This window comes from Grampus griseus (genome assembly GCF_964374135.1).
Source record: "Grampus griseus genome assembly, chromosome: 2".
NCBI classification, from domain to species: Eukaryota; Metazoa; Chordata; class Mammalia; order Artiodactyla; family Delphinidae; genus Grampus; species Grampus griseus.
The window spans coordinates 160,825,166-160,849,842 of record NC_139018.1 but is presented as its reverse complement, the minus strand read 5'-3'; the positions used below and the strand labels follow the sequence as shown (position 1 = coordinate 160,849,842).

Below are 24,677 nucleotides of genomic sequence, written 5' to 3'. Positions count from 1 at the left end.
CACGGCCAAATTAAGATTCAAACCTACTTCTTTAGATAGCCAGCACAATATTCTACTGGATACAAGTCATCATGCTGTATCTCGAAGTGACTCTACTCTGACAAAATATAAAAGATCCTTTAGAAGGGAACTAGATATGAAATGTTTTGGATCCAAAGCCATAGATGAAAAGTTAGGCTCATTAAGTTGGTCTTCAAAGATAAATGTCAATGGAATTCATCTATTCTAGGTATAATACCAGTACATTTTTTCTACTGGTATTGTTTTACATAGTTAATAATTAAATGAGTGCTAGTCAGAGACAATTCCATTTATAATTTGTCCTAGGATACTACATCAAAAATATTTTTTTAAAAATAAAGCTTTTATTGTTTTAAAATTTTCTTTGCCTTGTGACTCCCCATAACTCTTCAGAGAATAATGTTTACAGCACTGCCTATATCACTCACTGTTTCCATAGGAAAATAATTATTTTCTCTTTATGCTATAGGTAATGAAAGTTAATTTATGCTTAATCAAAATGACTACAGCTACAGAAGTAGCATCCATTTCAAAAATGATTTTTAACAATGAAATTTCAATTTATTATCATTCCTCTAATGAATATAGAATAAAATTATACCTTTAAGCATACTACCAAAGAACCTAAAAGCAAAACTTTGTATTTAATCGTGTTATTCAATAGATTATAGATATATTATTTCAAATTTTAAGGAATTAAATTACACTAACAATACAAAATATGCAGTATGTTCCCATATAAAAGGGCTTATTAATTCTAAAAGAGTTCTCAGATGGGCTTCAATAAGAAAGATGAGTTTAAATATGAAGAATGCAACATGTTCAAAATTAAGAAAAATGCCTTGAACTTACAAGCGTAGCAGTTACATTTTAGTTATAACAAAATGTTTGTTAAAATTTAGTTTCTTCATCTTCACATTAAAAACAAAATGTAGAATAACCTCCCGAAAGTAACATGGGTGGATCCCCTGCTTTCCACCACTTAGAAACTTCGCTAGGCAATTGAGGGGTTGATTAGGGAGGGTGAAAGCTGAACTATTTCATTGTTAAATTAATTACCTGCTAATATGACTTCTAAAGAACAGGTATAATACAAAATTGAGAACTTATCTCAAAATATGAATAAAGGCACTAATCACAAATTTACATTTTTCATCAGACAATATCTTATAGCTGGTTGATTTTCAATAAATGTCAGAATCAATGCTTTAGCGTTAGATACGTGCTTGAGTCAAAACATTCTCTTGGAGTAAAGGGTAATCAGTTTTCATATTACTGTAAGAGGAAATATCTAATGAGAACCTATAAAATACTTTTTAAAAGTCTTACATGAATTTCCTAATTGAACTTTTCCCAGTCGTTGGCACAAAACCTAGTTGGATGTTGATTTCATCTTCAACACACAGCTAACATAAATCTAATCCAAAAACAACAAACTGTTTTTCAAAAAGGATTTAGAAAATAAAATAAATTGTATTTTAAAAATCAAATTGAAAACTTGAGTTTATACTAGTAGTTTGACAAAATACAATCAACTATTAACACTTTCAATATAATGCTGATGCGGTAATATAAAAAAATAACCATATAATTTGACAGAAGAAAATGGAGCCAGCCAATCTTATTAGATACAAGAAAGATTTCATAATAACAACAAATATAGGAATATTAAATATGATTTTTCTCAGGACAGAATTCAGAGAATTATCCTCAGTATTCATGGCTAAACTATACAACCAAGATAGAAATTCTGGCAAAGTGTGCTATCATAATTTCTCCTGCCCCACCACCACATACACAACACAAAGCATCCATATTGATTCATGTCTGCTTTTCTCTCATGTTCTTGATTATGCATTGTATTAAAAACAAAATTTATCCTCTACCTGGTATAGAATCACTAAGAAAAAGGTTCAGAACAAGGTTAATGAACAACTGCTTCCCAAAGCCCAGAAAGCTTTCCTCTGGTCATTTCCAGTTCCAGGGTGTGCTACCACTAAACAGAAATCAGAAAAATGCTACCACATTCAACTAAATTAATTAGACTAAATAGAATAAATCAAGTATAACTGAAAACAGCAAAATTTAAACCAACTTACGATAAAAAATATTAAAGTATCACTTTTGAACAGGTACTGATGTTCTTATGAACACTGAATCCTATTTTTGACCCAGATGAAAGAAAAATACTGCAAAAATAAAGTATTATTCTCTATGTGTGTTTTATCCCTTTCATAATAGCAAAATCACACATTTGAAATAAAGAGGATCAAAATTACAATACCTGTCCTCCCTCTTAAGGTATGCACTATTTAGATTATTGTTCATATTAGACGACTGCCTTGAAAATGTTTTAATGCTACCCAATAAGTATACTTTTGCTAGATTATGAGTTTTTAACTATTTAAAAATTTTTTAAGTTGTTAGTGTATTAAACTTGAGTCTCATAGTAATATTCTAAAAGCCATGATTAAATTCAGCAGTTTCCTATTATCCAGCAAAAGATCTTAGAACATGAGGCATAATTATACAAATGTCAGTTGTTTCAAGCCTATTACACTACAACCTCTAACAAATTCAAGGAAAGCCATATGGTTTTTTAAGTAATATACTGCTGGTGATAGAAATGCTGTAATAGACACAATTTCAAATTCTAAGAAATAAAATGAACTGTTTGTATTCCTGCTTTAGCTATTGCCCAAAGCAGATGCGGTGCCCCTTGCAAATGGAATAGTTGAAATTTTTGCTGATAATAAAGTTGTTTGTAATTGATAGTAAAATATATTCCAAGTGTCTTGGTTTAATTTTAGTGCTGGTATGCTTTAGTAACTTCCAATTGTTATATATGCATTGAATAATGTGACATTCTTAAAAATACCAGATTTATTCAAAATATTTACTATCAAAGTTGGGCTTTGAAATAAATATTTTATTTTGATTCGTTTTTAACCAAAACTAATCCTGTGCTGCAGGCAGAAAAGTGAACTTAATTCTTTTAGATAAATAGCCTACTTAATTTCCATGCTAATAGAAACTTAAAATTATTCCATGACTTGCAATAATGTGGGGGAAATTAACTCATTTAAAGGCAGTTCTCATGATGTTTCATCCTCCCCCTTAAATACATATCTTCTAGGCATATTTCTTTCTCATTTACAATAAGTTCTGCCCAAAAGATAAATAGTTTACAGAGGGAGCAAATATTTAGTGCTGGGTAAGTTTGCAAACAGTACGTGATAATTTCCACTACTGCTCTGTCAAGCCAATAATTATCTGGTGGGGGGGAGGGGGCAGTCAAGAAATGAAAGGAACTGGTCATTAAAGTTATTACAATACTTCAGAAAACATTAAACATATGATAAACATTTCTTACAAGGCAGTCGTTGAATAATTAGAATAAGCAGTCAGAAGAATTCTGTTGCTGAAAATAGTTACACATTATGTTCATCCAACTGAAGATTAGTGCATTAAAAAAAAAAGTTAAGAAAAAATCTTTTATGTTCCAGTTCAGCTGCACTTGATTCAAGTGTTGCTCATAGAGGTTTGTGTTGTTATAAATTAAACATGCTGCTGCCTTAGCAGCCAAAGGTACTAGGAAAAATGTTCATGTCACAGAATAAATAGAGAGTCTCTTTCGAGCAAAAAGTTATCTCACACCAATCCGGGAGGTCATCCACTCTAGACCTTGGCATAACCTGAAACAAAAAAAGTATTTTCAAAATGAAAAACTTTATACTTAAAAATTGAAAGTATACTTATTATTTTTAAGTCTTAACGCAAAAGTCGGTTCTACAATAATTATTCATACATTTAACTGCCAACATTCAGGTAACACTATAATAAGTAGACTTTCTAAGTGTAAGATTATCTAAACAAAATGATACTAATCAGTTGAGAATTGTGGGAAACTGCTTTAGTCTCATCTTGAAGATACAGCTTTGGGGGTTTTGCCATTAAGACTATAACTATCCCACCCCCGCCTTAAGATTAACTAAACTGGGGGCGCGGGGTTCGGGGGTTTCTGCTCCCACTGGTGAGGTGTGCCTGGAACGGTGGATGTCGAACTGCGTGCTTGGTGGCTTGGTGAATGGATGCGGGAGAAAATGGTGGCCGCGTGGCTGAATGACCAGCCGGAGGTCTCCCACGCTGCAGCCAGCTTGCCCAGATCAGGCCTCTGCTGATCCTGATGTGATGCCGCCTCCCTGTTCCTCCTCCTTGGAAACTTGTGCAAAGAGCTACAGCCATTCCATGGCCAGAAGATGGAGGCACCAAGATTTGCACGCAGTATACATTTTTACACTGACACTTCTCTGTCTGGCTTGATTCCCTCTTTTTTTTTTTTTTTGCGGTATGTGGGCCGCTCACTGTTGTGGCCTCTCCCGTTGTAGAGCACAGGCTCCAGACGCGCAGGCTCAGTGGCCATGGCTCACGGGCCTAAATGCTCTGCGGCACGTGGGATCTTCCTGGACCGGGGCACGAACCTGTGTCCCCTGCATCGGCAGGCAGACTCTCAACCACTGTGCCACCAGGGAAGCCCCTCCCCTTTTTTTAAATTTTAATTTTACTGAAGTATAGTTGATTTACAATGTTGTGTTACTTTCTTCCGTACAGCAAAGTGACCCAGATATATACATATATATAAATGTTTTCATATTCTTTTCCACCATGGTCTGTCACAGAATATTGAATATATAATAGTTCCCTGTGCTATATACAGTAGGACCTTGTCGTTTATCCATCCTATATATATCCATCCTATATATATTAGTTTGCCTCTGCTAACCCCAAACTCTCATTCCCTCCCTCCCCCCAACCTTGGCAGCCACAAGTCTGTTCTCTATATCTGTGAGTCTATTTTTGTTTTGTAGATATGTTGATTTGTATTGTATTTTAGATTCCACATATTAGTGATATCATATGATATTTGTCTTTCTCTGTCTGACTTACTTCTCTTAGTATGATAATCTCTAGGTCCATCCATGTTGCTACAAAGGGCATTATTTCATTCTTTTTAATGGCTGAGTACTATTCCATTCTTTTTAATGGCTGAGTACTATGTACCACATCTTTTTGTCCATGCATCTGTCGATGGACATTTAGGTTGTTTCCATGTCTTGGCTATTGTAATGTTTCCCTTTTTTGAACCATCAGACTGTGAATTCATCAGACTGTGAATACAGATGATATCTTATTCATTTTGATGCTCCCAGAACCCAGAGCTAGCACTGAGTATTTATGTTTAATATTAAGATTTATTAATCAATAAATGCTTATTTATGGAAAAAAAATATTAACTAAACTGAAACCACTATAGAAAGACGGCAGGAATTTCACCCTACTCTCCTAAATGCTAAAGAATAGAGTGCTTATGGCCTAGTCTTAAAAGTACAGATCAAAAAAGTCAACATACAGCTATTATATTACAAGCTATTTCTAGTATGAGAAATAATGAGAAGGTCAGTTTGATTTGAAGATAAATAAGTTCCTAGAGGGCTTCCCTGGTGGCGCAGTGGTTGAGAGTCCGCCTGCCGATGCAGGGGACACGGGTTCGTGTCCCGGTCCGGGAAGATCCCACATGCCACGGAGCGGCTGGGCCCGTGAGCCATGGCCGCTGGGCCTGCGCGTCCGGAGCCTGTGCTCCGCAACGGGAGAGGCCACAACAGTGAGAGGCACGTGTACCGCAAAAAAAAAAAAAAAAAAGTTCCTAGAAATAAACTGGGTAAACCATATATAACACACTGGGTTCTCCTTGGCCTACTATGTCCAAACTCAAATTCTTAGGAAAGGAGGAATACATTAGAATGGCGTTTATCTTAAATGTTTGTTGTTTAGAAGCATGCCTCCAAAAATGACTCCTGATAATAAAGAAGACGCACTCTTGTGGAAAGCTGGGAGTTTAGGCTTAATTAAGCCCTTGCAGAAAACGTGAAACTTTTTTGAAGCTTCCTCTTTCATTCAGGTGACATTACAGTTTTTTCCCAGTTAGTGAATGATAAAAGCAAGAAATGAACAACTGAAAATCTAGACTGTGAAAACTTAATTCAAAAGTTTGTTCTTGCCCTTTTTTGGTGAAACATTCCATTTACACGAAATGTTACAAAAAATTTGTCAGTAACTTTGTTAAATTGTAATTTAACAATAGTAATTGACTAAAATTATTCCAACCTTGTAAGCCTGAGACACAATATAAAAACTATCTTTAAAAACAAAAATGGAACAGATTCAGAGAAGAAAGAAAGTTGGCCTAAAAAAGTTGCAAGAAATTTGAAAGAAGTCATACGTCCGCTCACACTGATGAGTACTTACCCTTCTCCTGTTAAAGCACAGCAGGACTGAATGTGCCATGGATGATCCTTAATTGAACTGAGGGTGAGGTATTTAGAGATTTCAGCTGCTGTCATACACCCTTTCATATCCTGTTTATTGGCGAAGATAAGGACTGCAGCTTTCCGTAAATCCTGCAATCAACATGAAATATTTCTAATATGTGAAATATCACAATTCAAATTAAAGTAATGAAGCAGGAGGATAAAATATGCCCTACTGAACAATTATTATGAAATCTTTCTACTTTAAAATAATCAGGCACTACTATGTAATATAAAAATTTTGTTGAAATAAAAATAAATGACCTCAACCATGATTTAATGATTTACTCTAACAAAGACAGATTAATATAAACTAGATATTAAAAATTATTTTTCTACTATTGGGCCAAATGGGTCAAACTAAAAGTAAAATAAACCTGAATCTGAAATAATGACTTAAAACTATATGAGCACTATTCTAATAGGCAAGTATAGTATACACTGCCAAATACTACAGAATTTCTCCAAAATTTAAAGGAGAGTACTGAAGGTAAGGGCTGGGCAATACTTACTACTTAAAGTCTTTGTACAACCTAAGTTCAGTGATTAATGTTCACTGCAGAATTGTTTATACTATCAAAACATTAGAAGTAACTTAAATGTTCATTAATAGAAGAACAGATCAAGTGTGGTATCTTCTTACAGTGAAATACTATGTAGTTGTTAAAAGGAATGAACTAAAGTTGTACATACTGCAGTGGATAAATCACAGTGTTGTGCAAAAACCCTCCAAAACCAAGTTACAAAAAGATTACACACACACACACACACACACACACACACACACAATACCATCATATAAAGTTTTATGAACATGAAATATAATATTCTGTAGAACTGACAAGTACATAAAAATGTAGCAAAAAGATCAAGATACACACAGGAATAATAATCACTACTTTTAGGATGGTGGAATTCTTTTAGGATTCTCTGAGAAACAAGGGAAGGAAATCAGATTGAAGAGGTCTCATAAGATAATTAATATCTTATGTTGACTAGTGGGTGCATGAATGTGTTTTATTATCTAAGTCTTTCATATATATGAACTATTTAGAATTAAGTGATCCCAAATTATTCACTAAAGAATTTTCAGTTATTATAAACTGTAGGGAGGAAAAAAACCTTAAGTTTTCCTTTCTCTTGCCTCAATTTATCAGACTTTCAAAGGCATGACTAAGTAGTTTTAACCTAGAAAAATATTTTCAGTAATGGTATTAGTCTCCAAATTAATGTGTTCGGTTTTCTTAAGTTTGAAAAAGTATTAAAAACTTTTGACCTCATGACTTTCATCAATTTGATATATAAAACTTTGTTAATGATGAAATAATCAACAGCAGAGGACATTAATCTTTGTGAAAAAGCTAAACCAGTGTACAGATACCTTACTCCATTTGTTTTACGTTTGCTTTTCAAAATTTACCTCGTGAGCCAACATTCTATATAATTCTTCTTTCGTAATAGCTAGTCGTTCCCTGTCAATGCTGTCAACCACAAGAATGATGAACTAGAAGACAAGTAAAAAGAAAGAAAATTAAATGGGATGTTGAAGTTTTCTGCAAAACTACTCTAAGTGCTAGAAGTACTTTCTATTATGACATCATCACTATAAAATGGTCCACTGCTTTTTCATCATAAAGAGTTTATATTATACTGAATCACATCAAGCAGTAAAATCCAAATGTTAATAAGAAAAATAACTCACAACTTCAACAAATAAAAACCATGCTGGAAAAGGTGATGGCCTGCGTGTCCGGAGCCTGTGCTCCGCAATGGGAGAGGCCACAACAGTGAGAGGCCCGGGTACCGCAAAAAAAAAAAAAAAAAAGCATCTTTGATAAGAAAAATAAGAAGATACAATGAGAAAGGGCCCCTAAATTGAACATTTTATGCAGAAGAAAAAGTTAAGAAATGAGATTAAATGGTTTTGAGGGTTATAGGAGTGAGTAAACAGACAGGAAGGGTAGAATCAGATTGTTCAAATGACTACAATTAGGGAAAGAGACAACTAGAGTAACCTGAATATAAACTAACAAGGGCTTAGAAAGAGATACAAGGAAAGAAAATAGAGGGGATAAATATAAGAAACATGGAAAAGTCAGAATAGACAGAATATGGGGAAGTAACTCTGTAAGTTAATGAGAGGAAGATGTCAGAAATTAGTCAACAACTGTAACTTGCTGTATTAAAAGGGAGACATTTCAGCTTTTGGATGATGCCTCCATGCAAAGAATTTAAGAAGCGAGGTAAGTAGGGTGAACAAAGTGGTCGGAGAAACACCACATAGATTAGATCCCTACCTGGAATCTAAGACTGCAAATGCTATGTGCCATGCTGGTGTGCTACATGAAAGGTCAAAGGATCTTTGTAGTAATTTTGATATTCTTGTAGAAATAGTTTATAAGAACATTTCATATAAATGGCATCACTAACAATGTATGTCTTTCTGGACCCATGTGAAATCTTCTAGAGTGTTGACAATTTCAAAAAACTACCATTTAGTAATGCTATCAATATACAGGGATCAGTTAGAACCAACTTTGACCTATTCACCAAAGATAACTGGTCTTTTCACACTTGGGGTTAATTCTGAGCTCTGAAAAAATAACAACAGTTATGCTAAAATGTTGTTCTTCCCTTACTCTCTAACACATTTTAGTTTCAGAACGTTATTTTACTGTAGGAATATATATTAAACTAACCTATAACCATAAATATTAGCTTACCAACCTATCCTCCCCCGCAAATAGAAAAAAAATTAAGTGCTGCCACAGCTGTTGCTTATCTATGATATGCCATCTGGTTTGACCAGTCATACACTGCACTGGAATATATACACACATACACATAGGCTATTACAATGTAAATCTAGAGGAATACATTTTTTTTATTTTAAAAGGCAACTTATTCACCAAAAATTCCTTGCATCAACACTTCCACCTCCTCCGCAATCCCCCTCAAAAAAAAAAAAAAACCTCAAATTTTAAGAGGTTTCATTATAGAAAAAGTAATTGGTTTGGTACCTCTTTGTAAAGCAAAATTATGGATGCAATTGTGCATTAGTATTCCTGAAGATAAACCTCTCTCAATAGCACTGCATGGTTTAAAAAAAAAATCTGAGAAGAAATAAAAACAGATATAGAAGATATTCCAGATTTGTTCCCCGGGTCGACTCCAATGATGAAAATAAGTGACAAAGAATGCTAGGGGGATGGCTTGCAAATCATCTGCTTTTTAATTATAATCTCACCAAAAATTTGAATGTGCAATTCATGTTATTTGAAAATCCTATATTAAATTATGCTTAAAATATTTTATTCCTCCTCTAACTAACTAGGGCCTCTTATAAAGTTGGGAAAGGTTATATAATTTATCTTAGTGTCTGCTTTCTCCAACAATGGAGATATTATAGTATTGCCCTGAGGATGAATTGAGAGAGCCTGACAACAGTAAGCACTCCACTAATAATAGCTCCCATTACTCTTCTGACTTGCCTTTTTTCTTTTATTTGAAAACCTCAAATTCCTTACAAAAAACGATCTTATTAAAAGGGAACTGTCACTATGCCTTATGTACAGCCTATCTGTCTTCTGGGTTTACCCCTTAGTTCTTTTCATTCAAATTCGGAAGTAACTTTAGTATACCTCTGTGTTTGAGTAATACGTGTTCCAGGATGATCGCAGTGACTCTTGACCACCAATATCCCACATAAGAAAATGAGTGTTCTTCACAACTATTTCTTCAACATTGCTTCCTATGGTTGGAGATGTATGAACCACTTCATTCATTAAGCTGTTAAAAGACAGACACCATAAAAACTCTTTTGTAAATCTTGAGAACCTAAAGCAAGTTTTATCTCTGTATTTTTATACGAATCAACCTTCCTTACCTGCACCAATGATGGTAATCGCTAGCAACAAAACTAGAACCTTGGAGAACATTTGTGCAGACAAATACCTAGACAAAGAACAACTCCTGAAGAAAGGCAGTTTTTTTTGTTCTTTTAATGGAATAAACTACAGGCTTGATCTGGACAGAAGGGAACTGTGTCGTGTGAGTTTGCATTTTCGTGGCCAAAATGCCAATAACCCCATGCCCTGTTATCGGTTAGAGCAGAACCAATCCCCCATCCTGAAAGAGCAAGTTTCCAGGGGACTGTGTCATCAACACTTGCAAAGTAGTAACCACTGAATAGTAGGCTATCATTTTAAAGACTGTCTATGTGAGAAAAGACACTTAGCTCAACCATAAAAATCAGTGCATGCCTATTAACGAAAACTACAGTCTATGGGCAAATGAAAAGTTATTTAGAACACTGATGCTCATATCACATGTATTATCATACTCATTGGTTAAGCTACATTAATTAATTCAACAAATACATATTTGCCTATAACATGTCAGTACTATGTCGGAAGAAGTCTGCAACTCTCCCTTGGGTTTAATATATGTATTTTTGAAGCTGTGGGCAAAATTATTTCAACAATGATGACAGGTTTCTGAAATGTTCATTTCTAATGTCCAAAGGCTGTGTCATATTAAATTACATAATGGCCAATGAATGAATGTTTTAAAGAAAAACGAGTAGTTATTCAACTCTGAAACAACAAGCCATAAGTTTGTGGCTTTTTAGCAGAGTAGCTGAAAAAAACATTAAGCACTGCTTAAGTGAAGTACTTCTGGAGAGCTGCCAGCTGATGTACTTAAGATGAGGTGGGAAGAGATAAGAAGCACACAATGGAGCACTGTATTTCATAACTATTTGTTAAATGCCTGGGACACAGATCCATTTCCACTGTTTAACAAGGATCATTTCATTGGCACTGAAAGGATAATGGGAGGTTGTCTGACAAGTGGCTGCTAAAAAATTTCCTTAAAGTATTAATGTATTTCTCTGAAAGTCTCAAGCCTCTTTCTGTTGCAAGCTACCAAAGCAATATTTTCAGGGGCGATCTTCATTTCTTTTGATTTGACAAGTCTGGGTATGTTAAAGAATTCCAGGACTATTAGTCAGGAGAGTAGCAATAGCTTCCTAGATCGATATCAGTCTATTTTACATGGACTTCAGAGGGGGAAGAACTAAGCAAAATGTACTTTATTCCTTCTTTCCAGCACTAGAATGTGTGCTTCATTTATTTTTAGTTTAATATTAATTCTTTCTTTCAAGGCTGGAAAAAGATGAGTGTTTTTGACTGTAGCAAACATATGGCAGTTTACCTTACTCACTTTTTAATAAATTTTGTGTTTGGTAAAACACAAAACCATGTGTTTAAGTTTTCCCATTATATTATAATGGTATCTCATTAATGATACAAAATTAGCTCCAATAACAAAAATAATAAAAACTGTTTAAATAAACACCCATACTTACAATTGATAAAGAATGGTGGTTTTCCCTGCGTTATCCAGTCCCACTATAATTACTTTGTGTTCTACAAAAAGAAAGCAAACCATAAGCATTTGACACTGCTGCATACTTCAATTACATGCTTTCAACAATGATTATTAGTTAGCCCTCTAATGAGAATCATTCACTGGATATTTACTCCTGGAATAAGATACCGGAAATAAAGAGAACTTCATGATGTCAACGCTACTTGCCTTAAGTGAGGCAATCTATTAGGACGTTCTCTATCCATCTCTTATAAAAGAATGAGGGAGATGGCTAAGAGGGAGGCACAAGAGAACTTTGTCACTTTTGCTGAATTTGGGGGGAAAAACCCAAATACTAAACTTGATGAGACATTATGACTTAAAATGTAAGTAAAAATAAAAGTGTTTTACACACCTGCTTGCCCTCTCTACCAATCACATTAGCTTTTTATCAAGTTGTTTTTACAGCCAGACGTTTTCCTACCTAAATGTACCAAGATTTTTTCTTTTCACTTTAAAATACAATTGAAAACATAAAACTAAAGAGTTTTCCCTGTCAATAATAAGGCACATAATTTCAACCAGTTTTCATTCCTTCCATTAATTTACAGACAAATAAGCAATTACTTAGTCTTCAAGGCTTTTTCAATCTGGGTTTTATAACTCTTTTGAGCAGATACTGTTTTCACTCTTTGTATACAACAAAAACCTCTTCAGTTCCCTCCTCTGGTGCCATCGGCTAAAAGTATCATTTCTTTCATAAGGATTTTTAAGGCCCATCTAATTATTCTGTTACTTGGTAGATATTTTGAAACATCCTTAGAACTCACAGGTCATCTTTTCTAGATTTTAAACTATACAGAATATATTGAAGATTCCTTTTCCCCAGGACAGAATGCTTAAAAAGTTACTAGTGAAACTCAGCAGGGTATGCAAGGAAGTCACCATAAGAACCTCTGCACATAATCAACTGATTTGTAGTGAATCTGACACATTTCATACCAGATCCCTGCTGCTCTTGTTAACCTCTGATGAATATCAAAATTCTGATTATACATCTAATCAAATATCAGCTGACATTCCTAAAGTATCAATATTACATCAGTCAAAAAGAGGAGCCATAGTTCACAGACAAGTTCTTATATGACAAACCATCTTTCTATCTTCTCATGACCTGCATGCTGTAGGCACTGTCTATATTAATGCAGGACAAATGACATGGTCCTCTGGGAGGGCTGTTTTCACTATGGCAGGAGCTACTTTGTAAAAAAATAAATAAAACTTGTTTGCTTATTATAACTCAGTATCATTCTCTCTTTCTGACTCTTTTGATTTGTATCCCCTAATTTCTAATGGAGCCAATCGAAGTGTTGCCCTGTTTCTGTCCCTTACAGTGTGAGAATGAGAGCACTCTTACCAGTGGAGGAACAAACATTCTAAATTTTGGTGAAATTTTGGTGACAGCTGGAAACTCCACCCACGCACGATCTGGAGACCACGTGGTCCCAGCGGCTTGAGTAGGAAGCCACTAGTATAAAGGTAATCTCAACCTGGGTGCAGATACTCCTGCTGGGAGGAGGGAATGGAAAGATAGTACCAGGTAGTACCATCATTGTTGAACTCAAGTGAACACCAGGGCCATTTTCAAACGTGCCTGCCCCTGGCCTCACATTTGTATTATAATGATGATCACAGTACTGAAGGCCTGTGATGGTAAAACTCATAAATAATGCATCATTTTGAAAGACTGGTCCCCCGTTTAAACTAAGTCAGGAATGACAAACCCTGAATGTAGATAGAGTATGAATTTCATTAAAGTTTCAAATGTTTGATTAACTTAAGGTTTTTTAAGGTGACTTTTCCTCCTCATTGATAGGCAAGTCTAGGAATTAAGACAAAACACAAAATTTCAACTCTGTCTTATGATGAAGTATGTATATCTATCCTTCAGGTAAACTGAGACCTATCTTCTGATGTTAAAATTGAGTTTATATAAAAAAGTAACAGTAAAGGAACAGCTAAGTGCTTAAAAGCATGAAATAAACAGACGTTTATTTTAAATCTTTTCTTTGAAAACTGTCTTTAACATTATCTATACAATAAGAGTAAAGTCAAGTTCAAAGAGCATTTACTAAAAAACCAAGTACAAAATAAAAGCTATTTGTACTCTGTGCACAACTGTAATTCTTCCTTCTTTTTTCAAATGCCTCTGTTGTACTTAGCTGCTACTTGAGTATGTCAGTGACCAAAGACTTCATTCAGTTCACAAATGTTTTTAAAGTTTTTACCTATTCAAGGAACAATGAGAAAAATACGGAAGGTGACACATATTCTCTTGTTATTGAAAATAAAATTAATGTTGCTTTAAATGTCCCCAAGTGGTATCTAGATTAAGTAAGTATAAAGTTGCTTGAAGGTATTATTGAATCACAGTGCTCTATCAAATGTTCACATCAATGCATACCAAAAGCATAACTATGATCACACAGTAGTGCATATTACTTGATGTTAAAAGGGGGCCCTCATGCTTGAAAAACATGACAGAGGGGTGCTTGTTCTGTACTGCTGTCTTTCTGGTTGGGCATAATCAACAGGCCATATACAAATCTTATCTTATGTACTGAAACACAAAAGATCAACTAAGCTATGTAACTGTCAGAGTGATTTCCTATAGAGTAGCTTTGATAAAAACAATTTCCTTTGCCTGTCATAATTAACTAAAGCAGATGTGGAAAGATGGTTTTATTATGTATTTATCTAATAGGTTAAAAAAAAAACTTTCAAAATATATCAGTTATGGTTCAAGTCAGTCTCAAATTAAGGTGAGAAAGGCTTTATGCCAAAGGTCAAATTGTGAATTGCTGCCACTGAGAAAAACATGAAACGTTTTAACATCATTTTTATTTACAGAGCAGGAAGCAGAGATTTCCATTTCACTAAAATTGAAATTTCTAAAGTTATGAGGAGAAAATTATACAATTGTATACTTTTACAACTTCAACTGCTCTTCAATATGTATATCTAAGCCATATATTCTTAATTTCCAACTCTTCAAATTACTCTCCATGAAAACAAAATATTTAGTTGACGGACTGAAACAGTTATTTCTCAGTTAACCTTAAAGAGGGCAAACTATAACATGGATAATACTAAATTCTTTATTTAGAATGGACTTCACAAATGTAATTATAGAAAATTTATTTTTTCCCAATGTTTACCAATAGCATTATTAAAAAATATATGATGTTAGAGTAATAGGCTGACCATGCTTAGGGGTAGGAATGTGCGTGTTGGGGATGGGGTGTGTACAATTTAAGATGATTTGTGGATAGCTAAATAATTTTGGGTTAAGCATTACCATAAGAATCAGATTTATAAGGAATCCAAATGTTTTAAAAGTGTCTGCACACCACGAGATGGTCACTTTGGGCATCTTATTTCACGAGAAATCTCTTCTAGGAGACCAAGCTGCACCTCTCCTCATAACAAAGGTGTGAGAAGAGTATTTCCAGTGTTACTAATGATGCATCTCCAGAGCCCAACACAAAGCAAGTTTATTTACATCAAATGAAGGAATGCTCATCACAGAGCTTTTGTTTAATTTTGACCAAGTGTTTACACATAAGTTTCTCTATTGGCTTGGCTTTGGTGTTTATTCTCTTGGATTTCCTTAAAAGCCGGCTTTACTTTTCTTTTCTTTTTTTTTTTTTTAGGGAAGGCATAAAGACATGCCTTTACAGGATGAAGCTTCAAAGCAAATTAGTAAGCTCACTTGCTTGTAGACAAATACAGGTTAAATGGCTAACAAGAAAAATGATGAAAAAGGTACTTGAAAAAAAATAAGTAAAAGAAAAACAACAAGAAAAAAAAGTTTCTCCCTTTACCCAATTAAAAAAGTTTTTTTTATAAGCTCAGTTTGTAGTTTTAGTACAGATACCAAACAAATAGAATTTGTAGTTTTAGTACAGAATACCAAACAATGAAAACAGACTCACATGAGAAAAGCATTAGAGAAGCACTGAATATTGGCAGTGTTAATAAACTGTGAAATAATATGTTAACATTTATTTTATCATGTTAAAATTGGATATTGTTAAAATATATGACAAAATGACTAACTTTTAATTTTGAGATATAAGATAGCCACCCAAATATCATGAAATAGGGATTGCTACCCTCTAGATACATAATACCTGCACTAAAATTGTTATATAATGAGGACAAGCCCTATGTGAACACAGAATATGTAAACAACTATATAACTAAACAAATAAAAATGCCCTATGCCAAATCTGGTGACTTAAAATTTGAAATACTGCATTTACAGAAAATAAGTTTGCATTATTGCAATAGGTAGGTAGGTAGTAAAATGTCAGAGGATGTGATGTCACAACCTGAGACCTGAAGTCCTGGACAGCAACGAGGAGCAGTCTGCCTCTTGGAGAGAACAAAAAGAAAGAAAAAGGAGAGCTATAAAAAACTCTGTCTTATATTATACTTATTATAGAATCATAAAATACCATAGCTTAGAAGAGACTGCAGAATGTGAGATCTACTCCTTCTCTCCCACTTCTTCATCAACAAATGTGTTACCTATATGGCAACTTTGAGGAACCCAGGTCTCCAAAAATGCACAAAACTACTGACCTGGGCCACCTTGCATATTTTACAGATAAAGAAATTACAGGCCTATGAAGTTAAAAAAATAAAAAAAAATCAACCCAAGATGCTATTTTCAGCAAAAATACACTTCAGGAATGAAGGGAAAAAAAGACATTTTCAGATAAAAGAAAACTAAGAGAATTCATTTACCTGCAAAACCACACTACAAAAATGGTAGAGTTCTTCCGCTTGAAAGGAAATTCACAAGATGGAAATTCAAAACATGAAAAATAGTAATGTGGGTAAATATAAGAGAAAATTTTACCCTCTCTTAAAACTTTAAAGAACATGTGATTGTCTATGGCAAAAATTATAACACTGTATTGTGCAGTTTATAACATATGTAGATACAATACAAATAACATGTAAGCTGTATGGTTATAAACGACAAGGGAGGAGAGTATGCAATTACATATACAGTTTCAAGGTTCTTACACTTTACAAGTGTTACATTATTAACTCTAAGTAGACTGCAAAAAGGTAAGAACGCATGTTGTGATCCCTAGAAGAACCATAAAAATAATGTGAAAAGGAATTGCTTAAAAAGTCAATAAATAAATTAAAATAGAATTCTTAAAAAATTTAACAGTCAACCCAAAAGAAAGTGGGAAAGGAAGAATAGAGTAATAACAAAACAAACACAGATGGGACAAACAGAAAACAAATGGTAAAACAGTATACCTTAATATTTCACCATGCCATAAATCTAAGCACACTAATAAATCGGATAAACATTCCAATTAAAAGGGAGAGAATTTCACACTAGACAAAATAAACAAGATCCCAACATATGCTCTCTATAAGAGATGCACATAAAGATATAAAATATCTAAACAAAATTAACAACCACCTTAAGCTAATAAACATTTATAGAACATTGCAGACAAATGCAGAATGCACATTCTTTTCAAGCGCAAATGGTATATGCACCAAAACAGACCATTTAGATGAACTATAGAAAGTCTCAATAAATTTGGGGGGAAGAAAAAAAGGAAAGCTTACAGAGCATGTTTCTGACCACAATGGAATTAAATTTGGAACCAAAAATAATCTATCAAGAAAAACAAGTATGTGGAAACTATAACAACACTCATAAATAAGCCATAGTTCAAAGAAGAAATTAAAAAGAAACAATTTTTAAAATGTTTCCAACTGAATGAAATACAATATATTAAAATCTATGGAATAAAGCTAAGGTAGTACTTAAGAGGAACATTTACAGCCAGCTGTTTATATATGAAAGGAAAAAGAAACAAAAACAATGATGTTTATATATGAAAGGAAAAAGAAACAGAAACAATGACACCCAGCTAACCCTTAAGAAGGTGGGGGGAGGGGAGTAAAGCAAACTCAAAGTAAGCAGATGGAAGGAAATAAACAACAAGAATTAGTAAATTAGAAAACAGAGAAAATTAAAATCTTTTCTCTGAAAAGATTAACAAAACAAAAATGGGACTGACACCACCTTTAAAATTTACCATGAAGTCACTGCAAGAGAAGAGAAAGTCTAGAGATAAGAATCATCTGAGTTTCAACAGAGACTCCAAAGTAATTCACTGGTAAAGAAAAGTCTTCAGTAAATTATACTGGGACAAGCAGATATCCACGTAAAAAAATAATGAAGCCCAACCCCTATTCACATCATAACCTCAAAATAATCTGAGATGGCTCACAGACCTAAGCATAAAAGCTAAAGCTTCTAGATGAAAGGAACAGGACACAGAAAGTAACAGCCATTAAAGAAAAATAATATAGAGAGAAATTGAGACTTCACCAAAACCAAAAACTTCCACTCAGCAAAAATCGCTATTAATAAAATGAATAGGGAAGCCACAGGCTGGGGGTGGGGATGGGGGTATATTCACAAAACATATCTGACAAAAGACTCAATTCCGGGATATAGAAATAATTATAAAGAATAACTTTTTTGACCCCCCCCCAAAAAAAAACTGGCAAAGGATTTGAACATTTTGCAAAGGAAGATACACAAATGGCCAATTAGAACATGAAGAAGTGTTTAACACCCCAAAATCATCACAGAAATGCAAATTAAAACCAAAATGAGATAATAACAGTACACATCCAACAGAATAGCTAAAATTAAAATACTGGCAATGAAGCCTCAAATGTTGCTGGTGAAAGTATAAAAATGGTATAACCACTTTAGAAAACAATCTAACAGTTTCACAATATTATAACTCATCATGATGCAAATGAATAGACAACTGTGGTATATTCATGCATGGAATTACTTATAACAGATCTATGGGGAAAGCTTCCAGTGTGAAGGGCTAATATAAAAATAAATAGAAACAAACAAACAAAAAAACTAAGACACTTAGAAGACATAGCATTATGAAGCAACGCCACAAGAATAAAAAAATGTAGCAAATAAAAAGTTTTTATAAATTAGAATTATGATAGCTGAAAATAGTCAATAGGATTGGAAGACAAAGGAAATATCCCAGGACTCCAAAAAAAAGAGCCAGAAAAATGGAAAAGGATAATCGATAATCAATTTAGTGCCATATGACCAATAATATTTCCAGAAAAGTAGAGGAAGAAATCCTAAATTTAAGAAAGGAAGGGAGGGAGGGAGGGAGGGAGGGATGAAGGAAGGAAAGAATTCCTACAATGGAAAAAGGTGCAACTTTGTGTTGAAAAGGTCCAATGAATGAAGACACAACAAGGTACACCTCTTTCAAATTTAAAAATACCAGGGATAAATGGAAAATTCTAATATCTACTACAAAGAGAGGGAAAAAAATCAGAAAAGAATGATACTGGTCTTAACAACAACACTGGAAGCTGGAGGACAATGACAGTACCTTCAAAATTCTGAAAGAAACGTTTTCAACTTAACTATATCCAGCCCAATTATAAATCAAAAGTGAGGACAGACCAATATATCTTCAGATATTTGGAATCACACAAAAAAATGACCACTTTGGGCAACTTTTCAGGAAACTTCTGAAGGATGTACTTCATCAAAGTAAGAGTAAAGCAAGAAAAACGTTAAGTTCTAATAAGACAGAAAAGCAAAGGAAATTCCTAGAATGATAGATAGCAAGGACAAGTCCAGAACAGCTGTGTGGCGGGCACAGAGGAAAAACAGGTCCAATTTGGAGCAGGATGGAATACTGAGAGGGCGGGTAGGAAGGATAAATCATCTGATAGTTGTGATGTGTGTAAACTGTACAGAGAGCTTTTGGATGGCACGAAATGACTTAGCCAAATGTACAAAGAAAACTAAGGCAATGAGATATGATTATTTACTCTAGGGGGGAAAAAGCTGTAGAAAAAAGGGAAACATAATTACAGCACATTGTGGCTCAGTAGTAACAAAACTTTATAGTAACAAAACTATATATTTCAAAAATGAAAAGAGTGTGGATTAAGCCAAAATATTATACTGGGATAACAAATATAATGTTATATGTTGATTTATATCTCAATTCTTAAAAAACAAAAATTACAGTGTTTAAAATTTCCACATACGTATATTATCCAGAAATGTGGAAGTATATGCTGGGAAAAAAGTTAAGAGATTAAAGAGATCTGACGAACACACATCATTTTCAGACTTTAGCATTATGTAACTTTTAAAAAAGAATATGTATGTGTTACTTCAATATAAACTTTTTATGTTTGAAAAACAAAACAAAAAATTGAACAAAAGCTTTTGTAATGAGGATACAACAGCGAATAAGACAAAGTTCATGCCTCAAGAAGTTTATTTCTATTGAAACAGACAACAAGTAAACAAATAAACTTATCATATGATTACAGGTAGTGATAAACGTTACTCAGAAAAACAAAGGGTTAAAACATAGCGACTGAATGTTGGGGAGGTAAGAGTGGTCAGGGGAGGAAAGGGCTCTCTGAGGAGTGACATTTGATCAGAAGTCTGAACCATTTGAAGGTATGAATCAAGTGGGTTCTGGAAAACAGGGAGCAGACAGTGGTAAGTTTAAGTTTGGTGTGTTTGAAACTAGCAAAAAGAACAGAATTAAGAGCAGAATACTAACAGGAGACATCAGATGTAAGCCATCAGAAGTGAAGAACAATAACGATGACATACAAATTGGATATCAGTGCTCAAAATGATACCATGAAATTCACCAATGAGAAAGAAATAATGAGATAATGAAATGAAGTTAAAATGTCATTGTTTTTGGTTCTGAAAATGAACTACAATTAAAATCATATTCCATTCATTCTTAAGTCTGGATAAAACAAGAAATAACTGACAGAAAAAGAACAAGGTCTATGAAAGTTTAAAAAGAAGTTTAAAAAAAAGGAACGCTCAACTTCTGAGGTGAATCTAAAGATAGATATACACGTATGTATTTTATATAGGCATAACCTCACTTTATTGCACTTCGCAGATATTTCGTTTTATACAAATTGAAGGTTTGTGGCAACCCTGCGCTATCAGATGATAGTTAGCAATTTTTAGCAATAAAGTATTTTTAAATTAAGATATGTACATTGTTTTTTAGACATAATGCTATTGCACATTTAATAGACTGCAGTATAGCCTAAACATAACGTTTATATACACTGGGAAACCAAAAGAAATTGTGTGACTTGTTTTATTGCAATATTCGCTTTATTTTGGTAGTCTGGAACCGAACCCACAATATCTCTGAGGTATGCCTGTACAACACACATAAACAAACACAAAGATATATACAATAATGTCTAAAAAGATAATCAGATTTGAAATTATTTCCTTCAATTGATAAGTGCATTGAAGTAATCAGTCTTCTAGCTTAAAATCAAGCAATACAAAATCACAGAGACTAAGAACGTAGTTTGTAACAGCTTTATTTAGAGGATACATGCTTTTAGTATACTTATTCCCAGAAAGGTATCAAATTTATAAGAAGATGCTTGGTGCTCTAAAATACTACAGGGAAAAATGTTGGAAGAAAGATAAGGGAAAGGAGTATTTAAGGTAATATAAGCCGTAGTCAACTCTGCCTGTACATTTGAGTCATCTTAGCATTGATGCCCACGGCGCTCCACCCCATTCTGATTTAACTGCTCTGAGGTGGGGCATTGGGCATACTATGCGACCAAGACTGAGTGATTAGATGCGTCACTCTAATCACTGGATTAGATGTGTCACAGTGGTAAAAATGGAAAATGCTGAGATTGTCAGGTGATACATATAGAAAGTAAAAATACAGGACTAGTATCAATCTGATCACATTATTCCCCTGCTTTAAAACAACATACATGACCAAACTCTAATGGCTCGGCTCCCATGGCTTGCAGTTCAACATCTTAGTCTACACACAAGGCCCTCTGTGATCTGGTTCTCCTAGCTACCTCTCCAACCTCATCTCCTCTAACTCCCCCACAGGCAAACTAAAATACAGCCAAACTAAACTATTTTCAGCTTCCCTCAATGCACCAAACTATTTCATTCCTCTCCCATTTGTGTATTAGTCCTTCTGCCTAGAATAACATAGCATGCCTTGTAAACACCTACTTATCGCTAAAGTCCAAGTATACCTTTTTTTGTAAAGTCTTCCAGGAATCACCTGAGAAAAAATTAATCACTTCCTTCTTGTTGACCATCACCATGCTTTTATACATACCTGTGAAATAATTTACCATGCTACATCTTTTTTTTCCCCAATCTGTATCATTTACTGATTCTTGAGTACTTTGAGAGCAAGTTATATGTAACTTTTCTGTATTTTAACCTTTGCGTCTCTTAGGCCTAACTCTGATGACTGGGTTATGGCCTATGACTAAATGTTAGTTGCATGAATAAATGGGAATAAAATGACAGAATAACCACTATGTAGTTCTAAATTTTCAATAAGGAAGTTAAAGGGAAAGAAAAATTCTAAACAGTATTGGGGATTTAAGAGGACTAAACAATTGTGTGACTACAAAAGTAGCCCATGAATGTCTTTCATCATCTGCCGAATTTTCCCTCTACATCCTTCATTCCCTTCTAGTCTGATTAAGAAAGCCTAAAAAAAACACCAAAAACAAAAAGATACACAACAGTAATAAAACAGAGAGGAGAGAAAAGGGAATGGGACAAGTTACACAAGGAGAACCAACGACTTTGGTAATGTTTTATTTCTTAAACTATGGGAAAAGATAAGCAGGTGATTATTAATCTTTATACTTTTAAACATGTCTTAAAAAGCTGCTTTACATAGTAAATTCATGTAACAAGGATTAGAAAATATAAACTACTGAAAAAAATGTATTAAATTTATGGATAATATCTATATGGAAAAAAATGTATGGAGTTAAATTCTGGCCACTTTGAAATCACTTGATAAGTGCTATCTGCAGTAATTTCGTTTATACACACACATGTATATGCGTATACGTGTATATGCGTATGCATATATCTATCTTTATTAACTTGTAACCTTGAAAAAGGCTATTTAGTATTCTTATCGACCTACGGAACAAGTGACTAAAACCATTTCATTCTGTTCATAACTTCTTAAATCCAAAGAAAAAATACCGCATTAGCAGTAACAAATTGGTATCATCATAAAACACTGGCTTTTATTACGCCCGGGTATTAAATGCAAAATGAAACTATTTGAGTTTTAAAACTGGTTTCAGTTACTGAGAAAACACTCTGTTAAAAGAATGCCTAAAACTTTACCTATTCCCGGCCCTTTTTATCTGGGTATTTTCTCTCTTCAGAAGCCATCACATCTCATTCACTCTGACTCAGAACAGGTTTTACAACTTCTTGGCCCTTTGGACTTGCAACTTTTAGACGTCTCAGAACCAGTTCTAGACTAATTACGGATACGCAATAGCCTACATAGAACCAAAAGCATTTCGTTTTCCAACATCGAAGAAAGGAATGAAGGGTTTAAGACGAAGATTTCCAGAAACTGGTGTATCTCAATAGGACAACTCATTCCCGAGTCCTGGAAAGCAGGCGAAATCAGAGAGAACGTGAAGGCGCACTGGCTTAAAGAGCAGGGCGCAAAACAAAGCATCATTAGTAATTAAAAAAAAAAAAAAAGTTGATTGCTTTCTGGGTGGACACTTATCCTGGGGCAAGACTTAGGATGCTTAATAGAGATGGAAAAGGCCCTCCAAGTGCCTCCGGGTATCATTAGGTGCTTTCCGCTTTCCTTCTCTAAAATCCCCAAATTCTTGGTTTGGATCCAGGGACACCAAATGCCCCCTCTTCTGACATTCCATTTCTCCCAACCATCACGTTGCACCTTCTTCCAGCCTAAAATAGTGAGTTTCTACCCACCTCCTCGACTAAGTCACTTCTCTGAGTCTCAGAACGTTTGTGTCCACCTAGAAACCTGTCTCCCCTCGGCTGTCCCCTTCGGCGGCTAGACTTCTGCCTCGGATTCGAGCCGTTGCGCAGCTCCATCCTTCTCACCTTGGTTACAGAAGAGGCTCCACAGTTTAGCGAAGATCAGCCCCATCATGAGCACCTGGGCGGGCCACGGGGTTCCCTCAGCAGCAGGTGCCGCTGCGCCGGGCCCCCCACCGCGGCGCTGGCCGTGGGGAACCAAGGAGAAGCAGACTGGGACCACGCGGCGACAGCACTGGTTGGCGGAGAAGCCGCGATCGGCCGCTCAGCTACCCGTCAGAAAACGCCGTGCCAAGTCCCTGCCCGAGAGTCCTTTGTTCGAGTCCACTGAGCCCAACGCCGACCCGTAGTCCCTTCGGTCTGAACCCACCTACCCACCAGAGCCTCAACCAGCCTCAAGCCCCGCCTCCGCTCCGCCTCCCCTCCGGATCCCAGGACCACCCATCTCCGGAAGGACGGGGCCGGAAGTCGGCGCGCTTACGTCAGCCCAGTTCTTCGAAATGGCGTTTCCTCAGTTTTACTTCCGGTGGGTGAGTTCCGAGCTGCCAGAGGGGTGCAAGGTGGGGGTGTGCGTGGGAATCGCGGAGTTTCCCAGGGTGAGCATCTCGTCCTCCTGTTTAGAAGCGGTTGCTGGTTCCCATTCTTGAGTTTCTGCTGTCTAGCAGGTGCATCCCTGGCCCGTAAACCTGGAGACAGACTGCAGTTACTCTGAGTAGCCGCCGTTTGGTGCACGGGAGTGGGGGGTGTTTTTTTCTCAACTCTCACCCAGTTCAGGCTGGCGAGCAGGCTTGGGGTTCTGCCGTGATTCTTAGTTCTGGATAGAATTGATTGCGAGACGATCCATGGAATGCCAGTAGCCACAGTTCAGCTATGTGATTAACTTAAGGTCCCCCAATTTTGCTGTTTTCGGTATTTTCTTGGAT

At 35.2% G+C, this 24,677-nt stretch overlaps 1 protein-coding gene across 1 annotated transcript; it reads right to left on the bottom strand.

Annotated features, from left to right (window-relative positions):
• Nucleotides 1-3,424: 3,424 nt before the first annotated feature.
• ARL5B (ARF like GTPase 5B) lies at nt 3,425-24,080 on the bottom strand. The gene is made up of 6 exons (XM_082648434.1): nt 23,821-24,080; nt 11,758-11,818; nt 10,031-10,178; nt 7,810-7,893; nt 6,328-6,479; nt 3,425-3,716 (listed from the first exon to the last, which is right to left on the bottom strand). Exons 1-6 carry the CDS (start codon nt 23,867-23,869, stop codon nt 3,668-3,670), a joined length of 543 nt encoding a protein of 180 aa, XP_082504560.1. The 5' UTR covers nt 23,870-24,080; the 3' UTR covers nt 3,425-3,667.
• Nucleotides 24,081-24,677: the final 597 nt, after the last annotated feature.

Coding starts and splice junctions, on each gene's coding strand:
- ARL5B (XM_082648434.1), bottom strand. CDS start 23,869: ATGATGGGGCTGATCTTCGCTAAACTGTGGAGCCTCTTCTGTAACCAA. Junction 10,179..11,757: donor ACCACCATTCTTTATCAATT/GTAAGTATGGGT, acceptor GTCTTTTAACAG/CTTAATGAATGAAGTGGTTC. Junction 7,894..10,030: donor CGTATTACTCAAACACAGAG/GTATACTAAAGT, acceptor CTTGTCTTCTAG/TTCATCATTCTTGTGGTTGA.